This window comes from Branchiostoma lanceolatum, chromosome 15, assembly GCF_035083965.1.
Source record: "Branchiostoma lanceolatum isolate klBraLanc5 chromosome 15, klBraLanc5.hap2, whole genome shotgun sequence".
In the NCBI taxonomy this organism is placed as follows: domain Eukaryota; kingdom Metazoa; phylum Chordata; class Leptocardii; order Amphioxiformes; family Branchiostomatidae; genus Branchiostoma; species Branchiostoma lanceolatum.
In genome coordinates, this window is record NC_089736.1 from 17,776,682 (window position 1) to 17,800,903 (window position 24,222).

The following is a 24,222-nucleotide window of genomic DNA, read 5'->3' on the forward strand; positions in this document are numbered from 1 at the left end:
GATATATATAGAGAACAACAATTTGCCTCCAAGTCAGATTCTTCCAACACAATATATAGATGTTGGTCACGGGGGGAAACTGTATATGTTGAAAACTACAGACTGCTCAACGTGTCTTGAAGAAGAAACAACTAGATACCTTTTTGGTAACGTTAATGGTATAGTAATGGTATAGTATTGAGTGCAGAATAAATGTGTGCGAAGGTACACCAGAGCACAGAAAAAGGAAATTGAGAAGGAAGAGAACTTAAACGAATCAGCAGTGACAGACCACATCATGAGAAACAACTGTGCAATAGACTGGGATGACAGTAGACTAACACGTTGGATTAAGGAGGCTGTATGGATCAGGAAATCCGCTCCAGTCATGAACCGTGATGAGGGGGGATATAGACTCAGTCACGTTAGGGACCACAATCGTTGCAGTGTTTTTTGTTTTTTGATCGATAGTTGTGTATGTGCTACACTTCTGTACGTTTGGGACCGCATAGTGATGTCATCTCCTGTGATTTGTACATATGTAAATATTTTGTGTTTGGGAATGTATCTCATTATGTATAAGCAGCAACACCTGTCCTGCATTTCTATGTGAACCAGTCAGAATTGCCTTGAAGAAGGTGACAGATGGTCACCGAAACGTCGGTGGAATAAATCTCTTGGTTGTGTAAAAAAGAGTTTTTTTATTCAGTGACCGACCTGATGAAACTACAAATGTATTCACAGTATTGTGTACAGTTTCCAAGAATTCTAGGAATTGTACAGACCTGGAATTTGTCCACAGAAGTTTTTAGTCTAAAGGAATGATTGTAATTTTAGAATGATAGAAAGTGGGTCATACAGCCCCCCTGGGGCATTCGTCCTAGAAAACCAGGACACATGTGTCAGTCAGATGTGTAAGCCTTATATATATGACCAATTTAAAACCTCAGATATATAGTAATAATATTGTTCTTTTGTAAGACAGTGTGTGGCTGTTACAATGTTTTTCAGATGTCTAAATGCTGGTCCTTCATAGCTATAACATTTAATGTCCTTCTTCTGGGAGCGGGTCACAACTGCAACAGGTTTCTACTGATAAATATTGTGCACACGCCGCTTCAATTACTTATACAAGCAGTGTAGTTAAAGGCCATTTACCGCATTCATGGCATCAGGAAAATGTCTAATCCATATACCACACGTAGACAGAAAATACTTGAAACCAAGGACAGAATCTGGAAGGATGTTAAAACGGAAATCATCTAATGTTATATAGATTGATCAATGAAAATTGCTGCAAGGAAATTTATCTTCACTGTGCACGCAGCAGTTCTTCCGCGACAGGGGTCCGTGGTAGTGCGCGACAAGAAAGTGACGAAAGGGTTTCGAGTGTCGAGGTTTGAGTTCACATTTCTCATAATTTGCTGCGAACTGACATTGAATCATAGGCGGTAGGCCATCGAGTTTTTGTTGAAATCAGTGTTAGTTTGTAAACACTCTATGAACTGGTTGCTGAATCGTATACCACGCTCTAAATTATACACGGTCTAGCTATTCTTGTTCGTAACACCGCCAAAGCATTCCGAAGTCGCTGTCCGGCTCTCGGCAATCTTCGGATGACGTCGGTATCTGTTCGTTGATTCTTTGGAATCCAGCTATTTGAGCGTACCGACTTCACAGTGCATGTGTGTTTAGTGAATAGGCGAATCTGGGAAATCTTTCGGTGGACCAAGTTACACCGTTTGTGTAACCTTTATATAGCACCTTTTTGTGTGTTAATAGTGATTGATTAATTCTCGAAAATATTTCAGTGGACCAAGTACACACTATGCATATATATGATTCTCAGGCATATTTCAGTGGACGAGGTGCACTATGGGTGCATGATTCAGCAGACTGAGTGAGAAGACATAGTAGATTTTGCCTAACATAGTGTTGATGTAAACAACAGTGCTGTCAAAGTAGAATAGTCATTGTGGTGGTGGGAACCCAAGAAGTGGACACCGAGTGTTGTTGTTAGTTGTCTGTGATCAAATTGATGTTTGTTCTGGTGGTGGGTTGTGTATGGTAGAATGTAGTTCAACGGTGCTGTCGTTGCTTGTGTGTGTTTGTCTCTCTATCTCTCTCTCTCTCTGTGTGTGTGCTTGTGCGTGTTTGTCCAACAGAACAGGTACCTGTCAGTCCTATTCGTCGGAAATCCTGTTCTGAACAGCACAACCTATCAGTGCCCCAAGCAGAGTACAGTAAAAATGAAAACAACAACCACCGTCGCCATGGCAATGTCTTTTTTCATTTTCAACTTTGTCAGGAGTGCCACAGATTACGCACTTCCTGGGAAGAAATAAAGGAATTATGGTACATCCACGTTTTCCATAGAACTTTGTTCATTGACTTAATAGATGTCATACTCTGTAGTTCGAGGGATGATTGTCCAGTAATGATAAACACAGTGATACTAACGTAACGTGACCAGTTGAACGTCCAATTTATTCAAAACGCGCGGATAGAGCCAAATGTTAAACCCATGGGCAGAAATATCAGCTCTTCTAAAAAGAAAATGCATGGTCTGTAAGTTTGTCTCCACCTGTTTAACACCGTGCGAGCATGTATTTATACTGATGTATACGGATGTAAAATTGTGCTAGTGTAACCCATTATCGTCCACCTCAGTCTTTTCTCTTCTGGCGCTATGCTTGAAGAACATAGACCATAAAAAATGCACAGTAACTATCCAAAGTGGTCTACAGACAAATGATAGTAAAGTCATTATGTTTGACCCGCCGCTTGCTTAACGCGATGGAAGAAAACAATTTTGATCTGTGAATTTCAACGACATGCGCGGCACGTAGCGTTCACGTGATAAACGCATGGCTATTATGTTTTGCCGTGCAAAAATTAACCACCCGTCCGGGGGTCGCTAGGTTGTATCAAACCTTCCTAAAACTGGTAAGAGTTTCAAACCTCGAATCACCATGGATAGTCTGAATATCAAAGATAGGTTTAACGTCAGCTACTTTTAAAAGATACTAGCTATCGTGTAAGTTAGAAACACATGATGAAGTACGCGGTGTCGAATTACATATAAAATACGTCATGCACGACGATTCCGTGCAACTTGTTGTTACTGGTTCAGGAGTTTATTCTGTTATATCGCTGGACGTAAACCTTTTTCATTGTTTTGTATAAAAGAGAGAGATGGCTAAGGATCATAATTATGACGTTCTTTATTGCCCATGAGAACAGGCTTTGGCATAATACACCGCGACATGTGGACATGACCCAAACTGGACGTAAACTGCTCCCGCACGTAAAAAGGGCACGTTACGTTACTTGCCAAATACCCCAAAAGAAGTTACGTGTACCTTTCAATTACACAATGCGTTCACTACATCAAAAGACAAGAAAAGATAGAACACAGTGGGGCAAACATGTACAATAAAGGTCTTCATTCATTATTGCAGCCAGAAAAAATAAGATAACTTTGTATTTGAAGAAATGAGAGTCATAGAACACAAAGTAAAAGAACACATTATTGCAGCCAGAGAAAAATAAAATATCTTTGTATTTGAAGAAATGAGAGTCATTTGCTTTAATTTGAATACCATTCATTCTTTCCTGCTTGTCATTCTTGGTGCTTCGTTATACTTTCATTTTCCTTGTTTCGTGGTCGTGGAATGATGTTACGTTGCAGGCCTTATCCTTTAATACCGCTTCCCATCTCCCATGACGAGAAATACGTGACAATACGTCAATCATGTCCATTGCTATAGACGAGACACCCACTGCTAGCATGCTTCGTTTCAACGTTTTGAGCGTATTCTGAGACAATAGACAATAGAGAGTTTTAACGTTACAGCAAGGACATTTGTTACAGCAACGGGTTATATAGACTAACGTTTAGTGACAAAACCACGCGGTTTTACATTGTACAGTATATCACGGTGCTGGAACAAAATCCTGGAAGATCCTGGAGTTTTTGGACTGAGCCAAACGATCTAACGGTATTTTACGCCTGAACTTCAACACACATTGGCATTGATTAATTGAGATGACTACTTCATTTAGGCCTTAAAACTCCACTCTACTCTAAAGCATAACTCATAACTTGGCAGATTGATGTCGAAAGTTCGGGAACCTTCGGTACACGTCGGGCCTCGTCTCCGCCTGGTTACGCTATCCAATCAACGATCCATACGTCAGTGTTGACCTGTTATCAGGCTCTTCAGACAATTGAACATTACTGCCAATCTGTTTATTTCTTCATCACATATCGGTATGAATGAAATAAATCTTAATATTTTGAAATACATAACTCATCATATATATTACTATTCCATCGTATAAAACGAAAGTATGTCAAACCTGCTGCAAACAATGTTAGTATATATTTCTCAGGGGGTATACACACAAGAAAAAACAGCCATCTGACCTAAAGCTGAACAAGACGGTACATGTACGTCGACGAAGTTTGAAGGTACGTTTCGTAATTCACAGTTCTTGCATTTCCAACAAGAATATTACTGTTTTCTAGCGTCAAAAATAATAAATGTAAGTCCCGTTTATGTGTCTCACATGATAATTCCATCGAGTGGTTCGTTTTCGAAAACCATTTAGTATCGAAACACGGAAGTAGTCTGCTAGAGGGAGGGTTGGGGAGGGGGGCCGTTCGAATCCGGGAAAGTGTTTTCTAGTTCTGGATTTTTTTACAGACGTTTTCCCTCTATCTAGCTGTATTATACCATAACAGCGGCGACTATATACTGTACACCGAACACAGAGAAATAGTGGCTGACTCAGTAGAAGTAGGAGCAACGAACAAGTAACTTTACTGCGTCGTTACAAATGTATACAATTTTTTTACATAATTTATGTTAGTAATTTTTTAAAATTCATACTTAAAATCTAAATAAAATGTTAGAGATTTCTGTATCAAAAATACCTGTAATTTTGTGTACCATACTGTGTCTAAATCTAACATAGCAATTAGCATCACAACAAAACCTGTAACTTTTGTTCTGTGTGTTGAATACAAGATTTACTGAATCAACATAACGACACTTTTACACTTACGCACCATTGTACGATAACTAAACGAGCGGATATTTAAGTATTTCGGTAATCATTGACTATCATGTACATTGTTTTTGTCGCCATTTAACTACAGAGTATATGTGTGTCACTCTTCCAAATCATTGACATATCTCGGTTTATCTCCTTGCTTAACAAAATTAACACCCGATATGACGGTGCCTTGCGTAATCTGTTCCAAACGAAACTTTAATCCGACACTATACAACAGGTACAATGGGTACCACCTCAAGTGGTGCTAAGGTGTACATGCAGTTAATTTTGGCAGGATCAGATATCATTAAGTCTAATACACCTGCATGTGCTTGTCTGGGTTATCCTAGTCCCCTGGTGCTGGGAATGGTACAGCCCATATCTATCAACTATATCTGCTAGTAACAGTCCATTGTTGTCAGTTTGTGTTCCTCCCCATGTAATGTGTTGTGGCAGTTGAAGTCATCGGTAATTATGATCTGTCCCTTTTCTCCCACCGCTTTGGCCACAGTATGTTCAAAATCTTTCCAATCATGTTCTGTCCTAAGTTGTAGAATGACATGATTTTTCCGCTAAGAGTAAGAAACTGTTTCTGTCATATTTTATGAACTTATGAAACCATGAATATTCAACACACCCGTTCTGATTCGCTACCGCTGCGTGCGTGGCGAGGTGACAGTTACCTATCGTTTTGCTACCGGCTTGGTTCCTGTGACGCGTGCGGCCATTAACCTGAGAAGAAAACAGGAAGGAACTGTCCAGAGTCCCGCGCAAGAGATGATTAGGGGCCCGTGTAGCGTCACAAACTGTGCCCGTCACGTTCTGCGCTTTTCTCAGGCACAGAACGTGACACAGCCGGACCGTCACAGACTGTGCTCGGAAGCGCTGTCAATCACTGTGACTGGCGGGGCAGTGATGTAACTATTCACGCCCGCGTTTCCATATAAGGCAGCATGTTTTGTTTACCGCAGTCGCCCTCCCCCACCCCCCCCCCCCCACCCCCCGTTATCTTTGCTTTTTTCGGGGTGTAGCCAGCAACGGCGGCCGGTTGAACTGGCGAATGTTTTGATACGTGAAACTCTGTTGTGCGACAAAAAATGGGCGAGTTACAGCATTTTTTGTGTGTTGCAAGGCTCGAAGTGAACATTTTAGAACAGAAACATGCCCTCAAATGTTGTTGTTTTGTAGATACTATGTGATTTATTCTGGATATGCTGATATATATTTTAGATGGTTGACGATGTGAAATTTCAATTTGTCAAACTTTCACAATCGGCATCGGGGCAATTTTTTCGGCATCGGACCTACAATTGTCGGCTTCAACTGTGTTTTGTGCCTCTCTGCTGGCGAAGGAGGATCAATGAGGTACTGAATTATGTGTGTAGAATCGGTGGAATCATGGTAGAATGTATCGAATTTTGTTCTCACGGCTGCCGAAAAGAAACGAGATATATGCCCTTATACCTAGGATCTTTGACACAGAATCTGTACAAAAAGACTGACATATTACATGCAGAGTGTAGCAGACGTATTAGTTCAGCGCTTTGTTTGACCATGTAGTTTGTAGGGTGGATGTTGTTACAAAGATTAACCTGGTTTCAAGGCTGTTGAAATAGAAATGGCCACAGGCTGTAACGTTAGTTGCAGCGCTTGAATTTCCTCCGATTGTCTTCTCCGCTATCTACTTTTTCCCGATCCTCTCACTGATTTCTTAAAAGATTAATTCCTCAAAATAGCTAAAATTGAACTTACGACTGTCCCTCCACTAAAACTCCTAATCCCCGGGGCGCTCCAATTAGCAACTAAACAATGGAACAGATCGCTGGCGTGCCGCGCTGGCCCATTGAAATCAGGGCAATTGACAAGTTTATGTCAATTACAGTTTTGACGCTTGCGGCCCACTGAGGACAAAAGGCAGTAATTTCAAACTCTCTCCTCTTCCTATTTAACCTCCTTGCTTAGACTTAGAATTGAAGTGGCACAAAAACACAGTGTCTATAACAGATGCTAAAAAACAATTTGTAAGACTAAATAATATATTCTACCCTGGGAAACCAGATCTGGTACCCTGTCACATACTGTGCCCAGGCACGGTTTGTGACAGTGCCTGAGTGTCACGAACCGTGCCTGGGACAAAAGCACGTTTTGTGACACGCGGGCACCGTCACGAATCGTGCCCAATCAAGCACAGTTCTTGACACACAGGGGGTCGTATCCCATACTGTGCTTTGGGGCGGAGCTTAGTGTTTTGAGGGGGAGGAGTCTGCCCAACTTGTTTTTTTCCTGCAGCCCGCCATCTTGTTTTTTTCGGGGCGCTGGGATGAGAAAGAATCAGCGTAATTCTCGCTCATTGAAATACATTTCGCGCTTGTCTTGGATGATTGGGACTTAGAGTTGATGTGGCACAAACAGACGGACATCTTAGCACGAATTTCTACAACAAAAATCCGTCCCTAACCGTGCCATTCACGACTGTGTCCAGGCACGGTTCGTGACAGTGCCCGAGTGTCACAAACTGTGCTTTTGCCCCAGGCACGGTTTGTGACACTCAGGCACTGTCACGAACCGTGCCCAGGCACGGTTTGTGATACACGGGCAAACTATGGTGGCAGGGCAAGTTGCTTCCCCAGCCGAAGGATTAGTGACTGTAGCGTGGTGGTCTGGTACCCAGCTTACTTGGACAGGTCTGACTGCATAGTTACATGTACTCTCATCTCCCAAATAAACGTACCGGTACGTTTATTTTTTTTAGCCTCAAAATCCACCCAGTACGTTCTTATTTTGGACGGTACGTTTATTGTTTTTTTGAAAATTCATTGGGACTTTGCTTACCAGAGATCCCCAATATAACGAAAGTTTAGTTTTTTCCCCATATTTCCCCGATATTTTTGCTCCTAAATTGCTACATTTAGACCAAATGACGTCGATTTCCCCGCCGCTACAATGACCCGGCATCTTTGTGAAATTCTGGCGGTACTAACACATCGGTCGATCTTGCTACGTTGTTATTAGGGGAAAATAAGACGGCACACTGAAGTTTTGAAATGTATTTTTCATATACACAACTTTGACAGTCTCTACTAGTACATTGTATTTACATCGTGAATCATAGCACGCTGATCAGAAAACAAATTACATGAATATGCCAGCGGCGCACCGTCTGTTTCAAGTACGCATGTAAGATTACTCACGTGAGATCAAGGAGCCAAAACTTTGAAAATTTAAAATCACCACGTAAAAATTGTGTCTTAGTATTAAAAACTGTTTAATCACTTTCAAAATATACCAAAAGGTTTCAATCCTACCACAAACATGAACATTTAGTCCTTCGAAAATCGCCACAGTAAAGACGCACGGCAGTGAGTCCGTGGGAAAGCTTCTCTTGCATGGAAGAGCTCACCTCACGAAGGCGACACTTTTTTTTTTGATCTACAAATAAAACTCCTTTGCCTTAGTCCAAACTGTACAGAGTTTCAACAAAAAGGAATTTTGTGTAATAAAGTCTATACACAATTAAATTACAATCTAGTCACGGTTATTATCACATAAAAAATGCTTTTAAAAAGATCGCTCCCCTACAGAGAGAATGCCAGGGCTTTCCAAGAAGTTTGCGTGTAGCTTCTGTTAGCCCCGCCCCTTACTGTCTGGGAGGGCCTGTTCTGACGCCGCTCTGTCTAGCTCAGGCTTTGATGTGCAACATGAGAACCCTGTGGTTTTTGGCAACATTGTACAAGCTTGTGGTTTCTGTATCTAAACAACAAATTTGTTGACAATTTAGTCTCTCAAAATGAAAGTTTTCTTTTCTACATAAAATGGTAATTTTTAGATTTGAAATTATTTGGATTGCAACGACACAACCAAGGACAATATATGGTAATGTCCTTAACATTATTTATGAAAAGCATACAATTTACAAATCTGCTTCTACATGCAATGCATAACACGATAAATGGCATGTTGAGATATAAAAAAAATAACATCATATACATGTCATAGTTCGTCCTGTCTATATGGCTTTTACAAATAAGCAATTCTTTTACTGAGCATATATTCAGGATATTGTAATTTTCTGTTCAAGTTCTAAATGCTGATACATTTGTGTGAAAAAAAAGTACAAGGTGTTGCCCATCCAAGTGAACTTTAGAAGTTCGGCTACTAATCTTTCCAAAATGTGGTAAGTCTGAATAGATAAATCAGTCATAAATGAATAAAAAGAACCTACCTGCTTAGGACAGAAGTAGCATGGACACAGTTTACGTGTCAATTTGGTCATTTTCCGGGGGGTATGTTTATTCCGGGGGGTACGTTTATTAGATTTTGAAGATTTGTCCAGGGGGTATGTTTATTCCGGGGGGTATGTTTATTTGGGAGATGAGAGTACATTAATTGTATATACCACTTTTGGGTATAAATTAAATCCCTGCCCTGAAAGCCGACTGAGGGGCCTGCATGGCCTTGGGAGGGCCCCAACAACGCTCTATGCAAAATTCTGAAATGCTGACAGCATGTATTACACTAATTCAGGAAGCCTCAATGAATGTTGACATCTGCAAGAGTAGTTATTTTGCATACATTTGGTTCCACACAGTTTCTGGAACTCCACATCTTCCTGACTGACTAAAGGAAAGCAGAGAACATCATCATTATGGATGCCTTGTTGGGACAGAGGAAGATTAACATCCACGCCCTAACAGACTTCTCCCAACTGTGAGTATTTCTTTTCCCAACTGTGAATAAGTCAGTGAATCTTGTGTGTACATGACCATCATTGAAAACCAAAACAGTACTTTATTAGCTCAGGGGCATCCTGTGGGGGCGTACACAGGGCGCCCAACACTAGAAAACAAAGAAATTAGACGACCTAGCTCTTTCGCAGCCCTCTGGAACCCCAGAGGACACCCTGTGTCCCCGGTAATATGTTATGTGTTCCCCACACACACTGCCAGTGCGGTTGTTTTCTTCCCGAAGCATGCATATTGATATGTAGAAGGCAACATTTTCAAGAAAATGCAGCATGTTTCCCTCCCATCAATAAAGGAAGTATGAAACGCCGTTGTTGTTTATTCAAGCTACTTATATGTCCAATATAAAGTCCCCACCATTTACCACTAAACAAATGCGAAGTTTCTGCATAAGGTATGCAAATTGGGTCCTCATTAGCTTGGTTTTTTGACAGAAGAAAGAAGAAGAACATGCCCCCCAAAAAAATATTTCCCCCATACAAGGTCTAGGGAGGGAAATATAATAACATGCAAAGCTACCAGGAAATTTGACTCTCCGACCAAACACAGTTTCAGTGTTGTTATAAGTTACCAAATATGATATGCTGTTTGTAAATCAGTATAGTATTGCTTAAAAAACAGCAGTTTAAATTATCAAGTACACCCTTGTAAAGAATGGTGTTCAAGGTTCAAGGTTGCAGTGTTCGAAATACCCACCTGCAGTCTGCAGTTTGCAGAAAGATTTTCAAGATTGCAGAAGAAGAATTAAACAACTTGCAATTTTGCAAAATGAAAAAAAATCAGGCTAGGGATTCAATGGTTCTCAATTTAGCAAGCTAGTGGCGCTGTAAATAAACTGAAACCTGTGCCGCACGAACCTGACAAACTACGCAGAGGGCAAGGTTTTGCATGAGGCGTTTTGATGCTGTCCAGTAAATTATTTCTCATTTTTGAAATTGTATCTATTCCTTTTTCCGTGGGCTGTGGCTGAGCATTTTTGTCACAGGTCGTGTGAAATTAGTTACACATCAGAACACTTATTCTTCGCAAGGATATTAATTATGTCCTTGTTTCTCCTTATCAGGCAGGTTGTTGAATATTCATGATGATGACTTTTGAAATTTTTAAAAAATTATTTGATTTGATTGATATTGAATAAATACGCTTTAATTTGCTGTTCCAATTTCAATGAAGTAGAGCCCATTCCAATTCACCACACAGGTTTTTTAATGATATTTGTAATATCTTTGAATATAGGGTTAATGACCCGCCCTGAGGTCTATACGGTGTGATAAGGCATGGTCGTTCCTATAACCACCGAATAAAGTGCCGAGGTCGCGAAGTGACCGAGGCACTTTATGAGGTGGTTATAGGAACGGCCATGCCTTATCACACCGTATAGACCGATGGAAAGCGGGTCATTAACATTATTATCATATAGCCATTGTCCATGTCATGCTAGTAGTTAGTAGTAACGTTACTGTGTGCAGTATTTGATTTTGTGTCATACCTGGGCCGCCAAAACGTTCGCTACGGGTGTTCCGCATCACACGGGGTTCTATAGAATGTTTAGAATGTATTTCGAGTGTAGTTTCGGTTGCGCTACTGCCGAACATTCGAACGCAAAAGCGGGTCCGTACGAAGTTTACAGACCCGCAGGTCCATACGAAGTTTACCTTCCAGGTCCATAAGAATAAAAGGTTACCGGTACTGGGAAGGTGTTTCTGGGTAGGAACCTGTCATGTGAATTCAGCCGTCTGTAAGTATGTTTTCCCAAAAGATTCTTTTTAGATTTCTTTACTATAAGATCACTTATGTACTTGTAGAAAACACCTTTTTTTTTGCGTTTACAAGTGTAACAAATTCAAACAAAGAAAAGTTGTCCAGACCCGCCGCTGCTGCCCGAATACACACTCTACCAATCAGAGCGCCACCAGCTGCAGCATCAACCAAGCCTGGTCATTTGTTGCGAACAAGGTGATTTTTGAGGAGGTTATACTACCTACCTACCTAGTCCCTTGACCTCCGGGTCGTTGGGGGGACAAGGTAGCAGTGAAGATAGATATCTGTCTCTAGGCTCGTCTGTTTCTTGTGGCAATCAGCTGGATTCTCCTCGCTGCTCCAACACTTTCATTTACCCATCCAACAGTCAAAATGAATCTACTCTTATCTGTAGCTGTGAACATAGCATTCCTCCACACACTGTTTCATTCACGATGCGGACGACACCACCGCAAACGGGTTTGGCGCTGAGCTGAGTATTTAACACTAGCAGGGAAATTTGGGCACTTTTTTTCTACAACCCACTCGCATAAGCAGGCCTGGTGCTCGCTCCATGAGATTGCAATTAAAATGAGTTGGGTATCAAAGGAAAGGAAATGACACAAGCTTTCCACCGATATATAATGCATTGAAATTGATCAAGAAACACTGGAAATATGATCAACCAAAGTAAAGTTTCCAAACTTATTGTGCCTGATGTATATGACCAAGTGGAGTGATACCTAGAATGGCGACTTTTTTGACAGTTCTTGCACAGGCGCCAGTATTGTGTTGCTACATATACTTGTTTTAACTAAAATTCAAACGTACTGCAAACTCTTGATTTTCACCGTGCTGCAAAATATACTTACCACAAAACTATACTGTGTGTATACATGTTCACTAACCACAAAGGCCTAATGGAAGTTATCACCCTAGTCACCAAATCACAAGTACCCCAGCTCCAAATCTCCCATGTTGGATTTTGTAGGCACAAAGCAAGTGTCAACAACAGGAAGCACCAACAATGCCAAGCACTACACGACAGTACACTGTGTCACTTTGACCCTGTTCATACTAAATCGCGCAAATCGCGAAATCGCCGAAATGGCGATAATGTGGCTTAGTATGAACGCTCCAAATCGCATTTGAAATCGCCCGAAATCGCTTTCCGCGAAACCACCTCCGGAGGTGGTTTACTCGCGATTTGCCTGCATTCCGACTTAGTATGAACGCTCGAAATCGCCTTGATGCGCATTGGGCGCTTTACTTTGCATATTGACCCGGTCATGGGTCAAGGGGTCATCTGCAAATTCAGTCTTTCCGCTCATTAATATACGATGTTCATCTACCTCCTAGCTTGTTGGAATATTACGCCGAATGCGGCGGAAATATGTCAGAATCGGGCGGCGATTTTGGGTTATGGAATGACGAAACTGCATGTACTGATGGCCATATTCGGGGATGGGGGGATTCAGAAGAAACTCAAGGGATCCCACCGAAACCAGAGCGTGTACGCTGAAGTGGCGACTGCCTGAGTTGGCCAACTACGCGAAAACATGGAAGTAATGCCGCACTATTAAAGGTAAAAAAACCTCAAGATGAAGTGCAAGAAGGTCATTGAACACAACAGTAAGAGTGGTGACAATCGAATAACGCGTCCGCCGTTGATCAAGCTGTTGGACGCGATTTTACAACTTGCGCTCGTTCGACCCCTGGTGTGAAGGAATGAGACTCAGGGCGATTTCGGCGATTTCGCGATTTGAGCGATTTAGTATGAACGGGGTCTTTGACGATGAACACCTGAACACCTAGCTTTAGTTGTTTTTGTTCCTACCCTGACAAAGATGGCCTCTGTCCCCTCCGTGGCCTGTAAGTGTGACAGTGACAAATCACATCAGAGAAATGTACATGTGGGAATATATAGTGTACTAGGACACCCTCTGTGAAAATGAAACCGGCAAACGCCGTCTGTGACAAGCGTCCAATTCGTCTCAAATTATGATGGCAGAAGGGTTGTAAAACTTGTGATGAAACGTCTTAGACGGTCAGAACGCCCTGGAAACGACTTGACGCGTCTAGATTGACACTTTTGACACGTCCATGGGCGTCCACATAAACGTCCCAAACGGGCACCAAGTGTCTTGGACAGCGTTCCTCACGGCCCCCCACCGGGTTGCAGGTGCTGCCTGGGGACGGGCCGAACGGCACTATGGACAGGCTTAAACGGTGTTTCTGATGCAGTAGGGCACTAATCCAGGCTGCTGTACCGCGTGCTTGTGCCATATTGAGATGCCGTCAGAGGGTCATGGTTATGATTTTTACAGTCAAACCTGCCCAAGGCGACCATCCGGGGGACTGAGGAAAAGCGGTCACGTTGGACAGGGGGTCGCCTTGAAGAGGATCGACTCACAACATGTTTCCAAGTTAAGATGTAAATCTAACAGTATTACATTAGATGGATGGAACATGATGTGATTTTAGACAGCATAACTACCACCCGGTTTAATTCCCATCGTTTTAATTTTGGTGTGCCGTGTACAAATTCCGTCATACTTTTGACTTCAAAACACAGTGTCTGCCTCTGTCGATCGAAAAGCGCCCCCCCTGCATTCACACGTTATGTCAAATAGTACACACACACATACGCACACACATAACATCTTAGTAAGGTCTGGGAAAGAGCCCTAGCGAAAACCTGCCAACCCAAGCCTTCTTTTGGATTCCGACCGCTGGATAAATGGGCCAAAAAGTTTTCGATCTGACAAATAAATGATGGAAACGTAATGTTGTGATTTTGCTGGCCGGGGCCCACGACCCTATGAAAAGGTAAGAATGCAGCAAAATGTACAGTGTCGGCAATCACAAGCAATGAGTGCCCAAGAAAATACGAATCATCACCAAGATGGTGTCGGCCCCCCAACAACATGTATTGCCGATATGTTTTGCCCACTGTGAAGTAATTTTTTCGGCGGTACTTAGTGAGACATGGACAAATTTTTTGATGAAAATACAAGAAATGGATACTGTGATTTCTGTGAAATCTGACTTTTTATATAATACATGTACGTATTCCTAAAATTTAAGTTCAAACCGACCAAAAGCTTGCGGTATGACTGGTGGGCACATGCAAAAGTATTTTGTTCTATTTTAATAATATGATTTAAAACAATTGTAAACGTTTTATTAAAACATGGCTGAATCGATGTCATTCCATAGATTTTTGTCCGACACGGTCTTAAAAACCTTTATGTCATAGGCAGCAAAATCCAATGTCGCCATATGCTTGAAAATAAGGTTGTCGCCATTGGCAGGGATTGTGCTCTGTGTGGTCCCGATTTGTGGCGGTCGTGGTTGTGTTGGCCAGGTGGTCGCTTGGGCAGGCAGCTTAATGCTTGTACCTATATGTGGGAAATTTTCGGGACCGAGAAAAAACGGTCGCAGTAGGCAGGTTTGACTGTACAGTCATGAAATCCAATCCAGCCTTTGTTCTCGTGTGCCGCTCTTTGATTGACATGGATGGGCACACACGAGTCATCAAGGGGGGTGTAAACTCCAAAAAAAATTTGTTGAACTTCTCTTTTGTCTTATAAATGTGCATTTTAATGGCACAATCACTCTGAGATACTGTAGATCTGATATGTATTCTACTGTATGGCAGTGTGGCACTGTGTATTCTACAGTGTGGCACCGTGAGAATTCTTCGGTAACTCTCATCTGCTTTTGTATCATTGTAACCAAACATCAACATAAGATACTTGTTCACTTACCAGTCCCCGCAAAAATAAACTCAGCCATTTCAACAGAACTCAGCTTCTTTAACGATAATCTCTATTTTCTGCCGACAGATCTAGAAGGATCGCGGCGCACGGCAAATAATTTCCAATTTTTGACGTCTTGTTTGGTATAAATATTCAGTAGCTGGTATAAAACCAAACTCAGTACAATGTCGTAGAATGATACAGCTTCTTGTAGAAGTATATTTCTTCCTCCAAAAGTGCACGGAATCCAACAAACGTGCAAAAAATCCAATGAAACATGTACTGACTGAACAAATGGTCTGTGACAGTTAACGGTGAAATCAAAACCGCTCAAACTTGCACATGTACAGAAGCTGTAAAGTGCTTTTTACACATGGGAAATGACGACAGGCGGAAGCGTCAGGTGAATAATTATTTTATAGCCCCGTCCGACGTTGTTTATGACGTTTCCAGCGGCCAGGATGGTTGTTTCAGCCATCCCGGCATCCAATTTACAAACGCTCAGGACGGCCTGGGCATGCACAATGTGTTTCGCCGTTTCTGACAGGCCAGACAGACTGGGACGGGCTCAGACGCACTAAGACGCTCTTAGACCGTGTCCAAACATTTTCTGACGATTTCTTTTTCACAGAGGACAGCACAACATTGCCCTCTTTAAGTTTAACACTAATCTAAGACTTGTAGGTACAATCGTAAATGGGAAGAATGGACAGATATCATTCTAATCGTTGGCGCTAAAATGTCTGTGACTATTTGGTATCAAACAAGAAAAAAAGTTAATTGATGTCTTGTCTTTCTTGCATAATGCCATATAATGTCTGGAGCATTTTGACCTTTAGAAGAATAAGTGGATTAAAAAGAAAATCAGATAAAAAGAAAATCAATGATTGATACTTTTAATTTCAGGTACATTATCTCCATACTTATCCAGTAATTGTATAATGTAAGATACATTTAGTTATAACCCCAAAACTACAAGACAATATTGCTTGAACCAGTTAACAATTTTTTGAAAACATTATCATGTAAATAAGTATTATATTGTTCCAGCCATTGAATCTTTTCATGAAGAACTCGTCTCGTTACTTTATTTTCGCTGATTGAAGTAATTAGTATACTTACTGAATGTCCCAAAGTCAGAGTTGTCTCTCCTACGCTACTGGCAGCAGTGTTTGTTTGCATGTCGTTCTTAACTCTCACAATAGCTGAAAAAATTCCACCAATTTTGCTGATAGCTCCCAGCAATCTGTTTTGGGTGACTGGAATTTTCCTTCCAGATACAAATTACCAGTTTTAGTTGTTTCCACAGGGATATTGTGAGCTTCATTGGTATGAGATCATTTGCATTGTATGGTATGTTTTCATAGAAAACGTAAATTTGGGTTGAGCTTAGGATTCAGCATTATGAATAACTCTATAATGATGTTATTGTTACCCTGTTTTCATGCGGGTGCGGATGGTGAGGGGGCAAATGCTTGCTCTCTGGTCTACCAAGTTATTGGTACCATTTATGAAAAGGACATTTTATTCAGAGACGTGGAAGGCACTTACTGTATTATGGAATTTTATTGGTTGTAATGCTTTTTGCTATTTGGAGTCAGGCCGCATTCACTGCCTGTTCTGTGATGTTGTACGTCTCGTTGCATCACCGTTTTCTTTTTGCATATTGGTTGCATTCCAATCCAATCAGTCCAATGGAAACGTTTACTAATTTGTAGCACTCACAGAGATCTGCACTTTTGTCTCTTAATTGTATAAGGAGTAGTAATACTGTACTACAATTCATCTGGACCTGGACCATACCCACCCCTATCTGTAAAAAAAGCGGTCGAAGTGCATGTTGCTAACATGCCATTATCAGCACATGTCTACATTCTGTACACACTGTGTTTATATACAAACTGCTAACTAATGCCAGTGATTTTGTTCAGTGCAGTTCAGCCTTAACAACAGTTAGTGGCATTGTGTGGTGCAATGGGTAGGTCATTCGACTGTGAAAAAAGGGGACCCGAGTTCGATCCTGGGCTGCCCCCAGACATGTCTGGACATGCGCCCCGACGTTGTGCCCTTGGGAAAGGCACTTTAGAAAAATTCCCTCACTACACTCAGGTGTAAATGAGTGCCTAGCTTCGGTTAGGGACATCCCTCAGATAGGACACATCCTGCGCACGTTAAAGGACCCACCACACCTTTCAAAAAAGAGTAGGGGCATGCCCCGGTGTGCAATGGTCCAAATCCTTCTGTCTGGAGTTGGTGATTCACTTACAAATCACCCGGATCGGGGTCTGGCGAACCTCCATCTCGTATCAGCCATTCACACGGACGGGCAACCTGGCGCATCCCCATCTTGTATTAGCCAACGAAAGGATACGTCACCCTGTAAGGGGTGGTATAACCCTGACGTTGGGTAAAAGCATGTCGACTGATGATGATGAACAAGGTGTCAGCTTAATTGCTGTGTAAATAGCTACTGTAGTGGCATCTTTACAAGGAACCGTCAGCAGGTGGGATTCCTGGTTGTGTAAAAAGAAACTCCAAATATCCTACCAACCTGATGAAATTATTTTCGGATCTTTACAAGGAGTCATGAACTTTTAACATGAACACCTGATCTTCTCTTGCCAATGTGTGTCATATATATAACTAGAGTCCGGCAACCTCATATCTCCATGAAATATTTAGAGCTTTGGTCAATTTTATGCAAATGACTTATACATTTACATACATATACTATGCATGGTGATGTTCACTTTCAACTGAGTGACACATGTCACCACAAGTATAAAATTCCCATCATTTACCACTAAGAGGTTTTGCCATTTTTGGTTATTACCTTCGCCGAGAAGGTTATGTTTTGCACAGCATTCGTGTATGTATGTGTGTGTGTGTGTGTCTGTGTACACGATTACTCAAGAATGCCTGGACGGATTGTCTTCATACTTGTTAGGTGGGAAGGTCTTTTTAAGACCTTGTAATGATTAGATTTTGGGCCCCCTAGCGGCTTGCTATGGTACTGCAGTGGAACTTTCGAGTTTGATATCTCGTGTTCTGGACATGCTATGGTCATGATTTTTGAGTGGTAGATATAGCTCTTGGGAGGGAGAGCGACACTGCATGAAATGGCCTCAGATTCTGACGTATCCAGACGGGATCTGGAACCTGAGAATCTAAGGAATCCGAACATATTTGTACATATAAAAGAACTCAAATGTACCCGCATTAATCTGCATATGCAAGACAGTGGTACCTTGATCCCAATATTTGGATGCCCACTAATCCTGCTGTGAAATGGTTTACTTAGCCACATCACTTCAGTATTGCAATGTTAAACTGTGAATGGATGCATAAATTTTAACATTCACAACGAACCCATTAGGCCACACCAATTTGATTTGTTGGTTCTTGGAATCGCCGCTCCTATTTTTCGGCGAATTGGAAAAAAAAAAATTTGATATCGCCTGAATCCCCATTCACAAAATCACTCTCAAATAAACCCTCAAAATCCGCCCGGTACGTTCTTATCTTAGACGGCACGTTTCTATATTTGTAGAAGGTACGTGTAGATTGTCTTGCTGAAGTGATCGATGTTTGATATATTGAGAAGAACGATCAAAGAAGTACACTATTAGAAGGTATTTGGCTCCAAGGACTGGATGATATATGAGTGTGATAAGAATACTCATAAAGGCAGTTTCAACATACATAACATTGAACTCCATATTAAGCATTCCATGGTTCACACTTACAAATCTCGCTATACCTACACATCTCTATACTAATGCCTCATGATCAACTCCTCTCCCATGTCTCTCTTTGTTGAAAAAAAACGTGTGAGAGCCACTCTGGATAGGACGTCTTTGAAATTGTCTGAGCAATACTCGCTGGCCGCCGCGAGTCTCCCGTATAACTGTGCAAATGTAACATCCATCTCGCCAACGTCAATTATGGCCCCAGTTTTGTTGTAAACATTGATGCTGACGTATATTGTGGTAGTACATAACGAGTTTTACACGTATATGACAAGCCGGCACAATGCTGGCCTTTTGCAGCAATGTAAGTCGGCAAGTTTTGTTGTTCCGTGGAGCTTTGGAGGAGCTCATTTTTTTTTTAGAACAGGCGAAAATCAATGTGCGTGTGGATGTCATCCATAAGATTAAGATGGTGTAGCCTTAGTAAAGGGACTTATTCACCATTTGTGCATTTCTTTATGTTGCCAACAACAAAAAAATCAACGCTAGCAACACATCGCCCATAGAAATACAACTGCGATTCAAACTCTGCCCTCTACTGGTATTTGCTGGTACTGCAGATTACGCGTCATTACTGTCAAGCCGTCTCCCGATATTAAGCGATAGTTGATGAATCCAACATGGCAGCTGAATATTTACGTTTTTAATTGCTTATACCTGTTGGTGCCCTTAGAAACTGCTGTGTAATCTATTTATATTTCATCCATACTACAATATGGCTGAAAGATACTGTTTTTGGTCATGTTTCTTTCTTTTCCTACTCCTGTTACTGTCCTGTCAAATCTTCAAAGGGCTTCATGTCAGTCATATCTGGGCCAAATGAGGTGAAATTTGGTATACTGGAAGAGTAGGTACAAACCCCCAGGTTTTTTTTCTTCATTCTCTAAAAATAGGCCTTTAAATTAAAGGGAATTTTTATGGATTTTTTTAAATTTTTCTTACCACAAGTGTATATATTGGCCTCCTGTGCCCGGGTATTTTAACTGACTTACCTGAAATTTGGTGTAGATGTGCATTGAACAACTATTCAAAGGACCACGTTCATATTTTTGGCAAACACCACTTCAAAACCATTCATTTTGGGCTTTTTGGGCAATATTTTGCTATCTCTGTCACTTACAATACAACATATGGTGTTGGAAGTGACAGCCAATGGGAGCTGGATTGATTTTGGACTAGATTGATTATATAAGAGTACATTTTTGTATATTTTGACTGGTCTAGTTTACATGGAGATGGCACTGGAAGTTTCCATTCTTGCCCGTGGGGATTTTTCAAATCCTAATTTTGGGCTGGAGTGATTATGTAAAAGTCCATGTGTTAGCAGAAGTGTATTTGAACTGGTCTATTTTACATGAGGATGGTGCTGGAAGAGTCAATTCTTGAATGGGGACATTTTCTAAATTATATTTTGGACTGGGGTACTTATGGAAAATTTCATTTGTTTAAGTGGATGTGGTTTTGGACTGGTCCATATTGTGTGGAGGTGCCACTGGAAGAGTCCATTCCTGCATGGAGGGACTAATTGATTTTAAACTCAATTTTGGACTGGGGTGATCCATTGGAAGTATTTTAAAATGGTCCATTATGTATGGGGTTGCCTCACAGTGGAAGAGTCTGTTTTTGCAGAGGGGGCAAAATTTCTTACTGGGATGACTTTGCAATAGATCACTTTTGGGCAGAAGTTTTTTCTTAATATTTCGATTTGCCCAAGTGTTATTTTCAGACAGTCTATTCAGGCCTCGAAATTAACCATGTCCCGATGTCCGAGGACAGTAGAATTTGGGTTTGGGACAATTCAACTTACGTTTCGGGACTATTTCGGGACAATCAGAAAATTCTGAGTCAGTCCCCTTCATGGAGAAACTCGATTCAGCGGAAAATTTTGCGGTAAAGATGTCCCCATTTCCATTGGGAAATGTTTATTAAATAGTTCCATCCGTAGTCAACCTGTTAAGTTATGCCTAAAAACACCAAAAAAATTAATAAAAAGTCCCACCATTTCGGAATAAAAAAAAAAGAATAGAAACAAACACCGGCCATCTTGAAATTTTTAGCGAACTCTCGCTAAATCTCGCAATAACACGCGAGAACGACACAACGCCCTCTAACGAAAATTTGTGAAACTGCAGTTTCAAATGTCAATAGAGGGCCGATATTGCCCAATAATATGATAGATTAAACCCAGCATCGTGCTTTATTTTGTCTTGGGGCGAAATTAAGTACTTCTTTAAATTGTTATTTTTGCCATATTAGAAATTTTACTAAATTAGAAAAAGGTATTGATTTTTTTAAAACTTGTATATTGTATGTTGTAATTCTTCACTGTTTGAGAGCTTTTGTGTTTACTACTGACTGTATATGATTTTGCATGTATGATATTTTGCATGCAAAATGTTTGCCAACATGCAATTTTGTATGTAACTGAAAAAAAATATTTGTAACACACATATGCCATGGCTTGAGTTCAGGTTCAGACTTGAGTATAGGTTCTTAGCTGAACATGAACCTCTGGAACTTAATCCGGACCCCCCACTAAGTTCACATCTTTGGCCCTGGTTGGGACACTTCGGGACACTTTCGGGACAGTTGAAATCCACTTTCGGGACAATTCAGGGACAAGAGGGAAACAAGAGCTTTTCAAAAAAGCTGGCGTTTCGGCTACGTTTATGAGTGTGAATTGTCTTTTCCCTTTACTTGAAGTAAAATCTGCCAGAGAAAGTCACTCAAGGGCTGTTCAGTCTATAAGAAAAATTGTCATTTTGGGAAATGAGTACTGTTTTAATAGAGAAAGGCAGATTGGGGAAAGCAATTTTGAAGTTACGTCACTTAACTTAAGTGCTTTTGAAAAAGCTGGTCTTGGCCTACAACTTGTACTTATTTCTAAAATGTACAATAGGCTCATTATAAAAGCTATCAATGTAATTATGTACATGGCACGCAATAAAACATAAAATTTGAAAAAGCACCATTGAATCATCAGCACTATGGTAATTAAGTGAAATAGAAGTTCATAACAGCTAAGGTTCTATCTAAAATGACTACCAAATGTCAAACAAATCAACAGCTACCTCATCCGTATTATTCTGGTTTCCGCATTTACAACATTTCTTCCTTATTTTCCTGGGTAATTTTGCTAAAATTCATGAAAATTCCCATAGTTTTGTGCCGAGCGGCGCCACTTTCCACGTCCGTGTTGTCTGAATGAAGTCGATACTGAACAATGGAGCATTTGCTACTGTAACAAAGGATCGCTGTTTTGCAAACAACATCAAGAGCCTCTGTTTACATCGGGGATAGAAGTTTAGTGGCGAGTGTTTTGCAAGAATCATTTTACCGCGGTGGCATAGGAGCCGCTGCACGGTATTTTCCATTACAATGAACAGAAAAATTTGAATGCCGGGTTTGGAATCTATGAAGTCCTGTTCATAAGACAAAGCCCTTGTATATATTAAATGAATATTTAAAAATAACAAATATAAAATATTTCTTTATTTATTAATGAAAAAATGAAAAAATGATATTCATAAATATGATATTGATAGATTAATATAATATCAATATATATTTTTGATATTCAATATCTAAAAAGAAAAAAAAAATCCATGCACGGACACGAACCCGGATCTTCTGGGTCCGAAGTGCTTCGCGTTGCCAGATGGGCTAAGCTGCGGTACGTAACCCATCTCTCTGTACGTAATGCTATAACCTCACTATATGGTATCATTTATGTCGATTTTTGGTTGTTTTCTTGACGAAATCATTTTTTTTCTTCTGCAATCTTGTGGAATAGATGTAATATGGTCATTTTTCAAAATATCAAAGTCCGAAACCACAATGCAATGATATTCCCGAACAGTTGTAGCAGTTACATGCGGTCGCCCTCCTGTGTGTCATGCAAATCTAGCCTGCCTGCCTTTTCGTGCTCCCTTGCCATATAAGGCAACGGCTATACAAGGATTTGGGAACGTATTGCCATATAAGGTCTTCTGGTGTGCGACACAGTGTTGAACCAAACAGCATGCATGCATGCATCGAAGCATCGCTATGCATGCATCGAAGGTAAAAGCCAGGACATTGCGTTCCGGCACGAAGGCGCCGAAACGCAAAAAGTTAATTTCGAGGCCTGCATGGGGAGGAGTATGGGCGAAACATGCTGTATTTGCTCAGGAGCAAATGGCAGCCTTTCTAGTTTAGTATATAATACCTTTTTTCATGGAGTATAATAACTATTCCGTTATGAATTGGGGTTGCTTGTGTAAGAGTCCATTCTTCCATAGGAGGTCAAATTTAGGAAGCTCCATTTCTGACTGGGATGACTTTGCAATAGATCACTTAAGGGCAGAATTTTTTTGAATATTTCAGTTTTGATCAGGTGTGACTTAAGAACAGGCCATTTTTGCATGGGAAGGAATATGGATGAAATACGCTGTATTTGCTCGTGCAAATGTTGCCTTTATAGTTCTATGCTAATTTTTGATGCCTAATTTACCATTTGATACCTACATGTAAATAGTACCTACTTTTGGTATATTTACCATGGCAGATCAGAATTGGGCAGCCGGGTCTATGGACTGTTTATCTGTCCACTTTATCATAGTCTGTCTCCATCATGGTAGCCATCAATTCTGTTGCTGGTTGGGAGAAATTTAATATCCCAGCTGGCCTGCTGTGGTATTGGTGATCACCCATGATTTCTGCTGGGAATTGCCACTATAGATTGGTCCTATATAATTTACCTGTCATTCACTTCAGGACCGACATTAACCCAAGTCTTCCCATCGTGGTAAAGCTGTCACATCACAAGGTATCTTTTCCCATTGATTTGGCACAAACTGTACAGTGCCTAACTCTGTAACCAACAGAATTAGAAAGGCCTTTGTCACATTTTGGAGGAAATGCAGGATATTTCCCTCTCATTAAGCACAAAAGAAATATGAAGTTGCTGCATAAATTAGGCGAATTGGTTCCTCATTAGTATAACTTACATCCCGTTGTATTCACCTTTTCTAAAGCTACCTACACCTCCAAAATGACATCCATAGCATTTACCCTAAGGGAAATATGAAGTTTCTGCATAAATTATGCAAATGAGGTCCTCATTAGCATAATGCACATTTCATTGTATTCACCTTTCAGGGCTCGAAATACTGTGTGCATGTACACCTTTGTGCACCCAAAATTGGAGCT

The 24,222-nt window shown here is 40.9% G+C and overlaps 2 protein-coding genes across 3 annotated transcripts in view; one reads left to right on the forward strand and one right to left on the reverse strand.

Annotated features, from left to right (window-relative positions):
• LOC136421172 (dipeptidyl aminopeptidase-like protein 6) overlaps positions 1 to 24,222 on the reverse strand; it is a 329,761-nt gene that overhangs the window by 287,599 nt on the left and 17,940 nt on the right. The gene's annotated exons all lie outside the window — the stretch shown is intronic.
• The window catches only part of LOC136421174 (bax inhibitor 1-like), a 100,021-nt gene continuing 80,120 nt past the window's right edge, over positions 4,322 to 24,222 (forward strand). The window contains exons 1-2 of the mRNA XM_066408344.1: positions 4,322 to 4,453; positions 9,629 to 9,747. Coding sequence (XP_066264441.1) covers positions 9,686 to 9,747 — 62 coding nt within the window. The 5' untranslated portion in view covers positions 4,322 to 4,453; positions 9,629 to 9,685. The remainder of the gene's footprint in view (positions 4,454 to 9,628; positions 9,748 to 24,222) is intronic.